At 36.6% G+C, this 5099-nt stretch overlaps 1 protein-coding gene across 1 annotated transcript; it reads right to left on the minus strand.

Annotated features, from left to right (window-relative positions):
- Window positions 1-1101: 1101 nt before the first annotated feature.
- On the minus strand, window positions 1102-3169 carry LOC7467813 (UPF0496 protein At1g20180). Its single transcript, XM_052450347.1, has 2 exons — window positions 2694-3169; window positions 1102-2306 (listed from the first exon to the last, which is right to left on the minus strand). The coding sequence occupies exons 1-2, from the start codon at window positions 2731-2733 to the stop codon at window positions 1258-1260; spliced, it is 1089 nt and encodes a 362-aa protein (XP_052306307.1). The 5' UTR covers window positions 2734-3169; the 3' UTR covers window positions 1102-1257.
- Window positions 3170-5099: the final 1930 nt, after the last annotated feature.

Consider the following 5099-nt stretch of genomic DNA (forward strand, 5'->3'; position numbering starts at 1 on the left):
GGCATTGAATTGGAAACGATTGAACCGGTCCGTTATGATTTTCATTTCCGTTCAAAGGCATTGATGGCGCCAGGCTGGCTAGTACACTTCAAAATCGTAATATGGGTTATAATGGTCCCCACTTCCATCTACCCGCACATTGCTGTCCCAAGAATTATAATGAAAAAAAAATTGTATGTGCTAGAGCCTATGAGTATAATTATCAAAAGATTCAAAACCAGACGAAACCAGTTGATTCCATCTGTCATAGCTGTAAGCCGCCAGTGAACTTGACGTGAGATTGATCCAGTGTAAAAATTAGGTCACGTGCAAGGAAAATTGATCTAGATAAACCATTATTTTTAAAAATAAAATAAAATATAAAAATATAAAAGAAAATCAAATGTTTTAAGATGGAGTTTTGATCGGTGAGACTCAAGTTGATTAAGGCAACGGGTGAACTTAGATTTTTAACTGGATTAATTGAGTTTTTTTCTACTTCTATTTTTTCTTTGCTTGAACCAGTTTAAATTGTTTCAGATCGGTAGAGTCCCAATTCAACTTAAAGAGTATGGATCATTTGTGTAATTGATATGATAATAACCAGTTAGAACTAGAATGAACTTGGCTAGGAACTGGTTTGAACAAAATTGATCCAATTAAGAACTAGGTTATATAAGTTCTAGTCCAACCCGTCATGTGTCACATGACAAAAATCTTAAAAGAAAGTTCATTCTAGGCATTGAATTGGAACTGACTGGACCGGTGAACCAATGAACCGACACATTCAACGATTCAAGCTCCGGTTGGATTCTAATAGCACTATCCATGAGTTTCTCTGAGCAAAATTATCAGTCTGAAAAATTTAAACAAGCCCTCCCTCGAAAAAGAAAACCTTTTGAGAGTCTGATATACTAATAGGAATTAAGTAAACAATTACTATCAAATCAATCTCTTTGTATAAATAAATTTGTCACATATCATCAATCTTAAACAATTAAACTATTAGATGACTGAAAAAAGCAGCTCATTTTAAAAAAGATTGGCCTTGCCCCTTTCTCGACGTGTGACCAAGTAACTTGGTTGCTTAGTATTCGTTCAGTCAATTAATAACAGCCTCAATTTACAGAAAAAATGGTCGAATCTCTCTCCAGAAAATCAACTGTATAGTATATACAACCGTAGAGGTCTTCACACATATTAGGAAGAACATCACATATAAGTACTGATGTAAAAAAAATCGTGTTACCCTGTACAAATTAAGTATTGTTGTAGCTTCTACTTCAAATGTTCACTGCTAGATGCTGTGATTTCCTCGATCACTAATGCTCTTGCTCGATTAATCGTTAGCAGGCAGAGATACAAATGCTCTTCAAGCTCCTCTACCTGCTTCCTAAACCCAATATCACTCTTCTTAAGCTCCTTTATCACTTGTAAAGAAAACTTATCCTCTATTCTCTCCAAACAGAACTGTATCATTGCCTTGTCGTGCTCAACTTCATCGTGAAGCCTAGATACAAGGCTGCTTATTGTGTCAAAATCCCTATTCAATATGTAAGTTCCCTTGGCTGCCACATCAAGCTGTTGCCCAACTTTCCTCAGGAATCCACTTCTCAGAAACTTGAAACTCGTGAGCTGTTTCTTGAAGTGCTTTATTGGGAGGCTGAAAATGGCTGGGCCCATAACCAGTGCAGTAAGAGTATGTGCTGCTAGAACAATAGTTGTGATTGCAATTAAGCTACAAGCTGCAGCTATGCAAATTCCTGTAGCCTTATGGATACATGCAATGAGCTTCATCTTCCTAGCCACCTTGTTTCTTTTGGATTTTAGGCGGTTTAAAACCAGTAAGTACCTGTCGTTAATTAACTTGAAGTCATGCTTGTTAGGGGTTGAAAACGGATTGCTTTGGATAATGAATGAGTTCAGCTCCGAGACAATCAATTTCACTTTCTCAGGCGAGCAATCGTCGATACTATTTAGCACTCTTTGAATGAACACGTAACTAGATTGGATTTGGTTTATGTTTTTTAGCAGGTGGCTGCATATATTTGAAGCCTCAGCACTGACGTCAAAGTAATTGAGCATAAGCCCTTTGAGTTCAGGCACTTTTGAAAGAAGAGCTGATTCGAGAATTACAGGTATAGATTCTTGACCTGGTTCCAGGAGAATTTCAGAAAATTTGCGATGGCAGTGAGTTGGAAAAGATGGCCCGTTTACAAGTGATTGAGCCTTGGTGAAAAAATCAGCAAAGGATTGGGTTCGCAAAGCGCTAAGGTACTCTTCGTTGACATTCAAGCTTTTACAGGCATCGCTGAATTCCTTCCCGTCTGAAAAAACGGAGCACCCAATTCAGTGTTAATTAAGGAGGCATGCACGTGTTAATTTCTTTGATTTAAAAGGTAATCTCAAATTTTCAGCTTGTAGATCGATCAATTCAAACATTTAATTATTTATTTCTTTTTATTTAATTAAAAGGCACTAAATTTCAGGTCGTGGAAAGCTATAAGATCGAGCACTAATTTTTATTTGATAAGCCAATAACAGAATTACAATTAGAACACCAAAGTTTGACAAAAGAGGCAACTTGATGACGGAGAAAACAATGGACAGAAGCAGCTATAAGAGCACTATTGATTTAGCTAGCCAGTTATCTTTGTCTATGAGTTAGTGAATCTTAATAGAAATTGAAGTATGAAGACATTAATGTAGCATACCTTTTCTGTTCTTTGAAGCTCTAAATTTGGCCCACATCATATGCTTATATATCTTAGTCTGATCAGTACGTAGAAGGGGTAGCTTTCGAACACTTTCAAGAAGGAGACCTGAATAAAATCTTTTGCACACCCAATTTGGGCTTCTCTAGAAAATCTTGTACTCCTTTGAATAATGAAGGGTTTTAATGAGCTATCCAGCAGATTCCTGGGTTGGGCATACCGACTATATATGTATGCATCTTTGCCTTATAAAGCCTCTAAAAGACATTTGAAAGTGTTGTGTTTCACGTCATCTATTTTTGACAACAATCTTATCTAAGAGAGAGATCATCTACTTCTCCAACTCGTTTGCAAGCTTTAAGGCTAAATTTGCTGAAGAGTCCTCCCCTCTCCAGGAAACTTTATTGCAGGTATAGGCTCCTTTCCCTCTGTTTGCCTTAGCAGCATTTCTTGTCTTTACACTTCTTTACACGTCTGTAATCTTGTCCTGATGTTGTCATATATGGTTTGTCACTTTGCCTAAGATTATATACAAATATCATGGACGAGTACAATGGATGCTCTTGAAATAATCTTCTTATACAATTATGCTGTGAACTTAAATGCGGCTAGCTACTAATATTTAGCACCTATGTAATAATAATTGAACTTTGCTGATAAAACAAAAGCAATAAGCCTTGATTATCACCCAATAATTGAACTTCATCTTCAAATTGTGGTAGGCTTGTAGGTAGCTGTAAGCATCACAAGTATTTCTTGCCTTGAATTATTTGACGGATCGATACGGTAAGATCTTGAACCGCTCGCGCGCCTAAGTAACTTGCTATTTATTAGTCGACGCATCTTTTCCAATCATTTAACTTATCTTCAAGTTAACCTCAAAAATCAAAGCAGTCCTAGAGGCCTGCATGATTTCCCTTAATTTCATATCCAAATTAAATACCATATTATCTTACGTGATATTGATGAAGTAGTTCGATAGGCGTGCATGATTTCCCAGGATTGATGACTAGTAATGTCACTAGTCAAGGGAATGATGAATGATGATTCAAGCAATAAAATGCCGAACATTTTTTCTGGCTCTGTTTATGTCAGGCAACCTAATTCCCAACCCGCAGCGCAACCCCACCCACTAAACAAGACAGACACACACACCGAAAGCAAGTTAAAATGGTACAACGAACTCCCTCGATTCCAAATAGATTTATCCACTTTCTGCATTCTGAGATGTTACAGAAGCAGTGCACTGTCCATAAACCAAAGGTCTGATATTGATTCATCCACGCAGAAGCATGTTGATTCATGATGTTAAGATCACTCTTCATTTTCAAATCCATATACACAAGATACTCAACCCAACCCAACCCGTTAGAGAGAGATAAAGATTATGTACGCGTGGAAAGTTCAGTTTCTGATGAGGATGGATCATGTATATATCTCATTGCCGTCCCTTTTCACATGTTTAATGTGAAGCTAATCCATCGCTTTGCTTGTTTTCCCCCACGAAATGCTCCCATCCTCTCTAACTAGCTAGCTAGTGGTATCGATTACCGCGTCTTAGGTATAATTGTGTGTTAGGGTGGCAACTAATTACATGTAACAGGAAAATATTTGATAAATATCATACAGATAAGAAATGGACTGCATCAAATATTCTCTCGTGCGTAATCAAATTCATGTCTAACCCAACCACTGTCCCTTTTTAAAGAAAAGACGAAAGTCACTCGAAATATCATTAATTTAATTAACTAAGAGTATCTTGGTATAAATTGATTGAAAGAAGGAAAAAAAAATCTTGCTGTGTGAAGAAATCTACTCTGTATGTTCTAAAAGGAGGCCATCAGCCTTCACGAATATATACGGCTTATATATATAAAAAGAAGTTTTCTATAAAAAGATTAAAAAAATATCGTCATATAATTAATTTGTATAAAGAGAAGAATTGCAAGCACCATCACTACAACAAAGTGTCATGAGCATACATATAGCATTAATTTGCTGTCTCTAGCTAGCTAGCGTATAATATATGATCACAATCGCATTATTTTTGAAATTTCCATCATCTCAGGACTTAATTAGAGGTGAAAAGAAACGTGAACAGGATCAAGTAACTCATGCAGGAAGTAGGTTAGAATGCGTCACTGGTAAATTGTCGGAGACGATACAGCCTTTTAATAGCTTTATATTATTACAGGAAACCTTAAACAAAAAGAAAAAAAACAAGGTGGGTTGTGATGCTAAAAAAAACCAAAGTTGATCAGTTGTTAATATGCTATGGTTACAGGTTTCATGTTTATCGTCGTAACGTCTAAGAATCTTCTTACACATTCATCCCAAATTCCTGTTACGAATTGGCTGCTCTTTCTGGGTTTATCCGATTTCTGGACCACGTTGATCTTCATGTAA

Source organism: Populus trichocarpa, chromosome 2 (assembly GCF_000002775.5).
Source record: "Populus trichocarpa isolate Nisqually-1 chromosome 2, P.trichocarpa_v4.1, whole genome shotgun sequence".
Lineage (NCBI taxonomy): Eukaryota > Viridiplantae > Streptophyta > Magnoliopsida > Malpighiales > Salicaceae > Populus > Populus trichocarpa.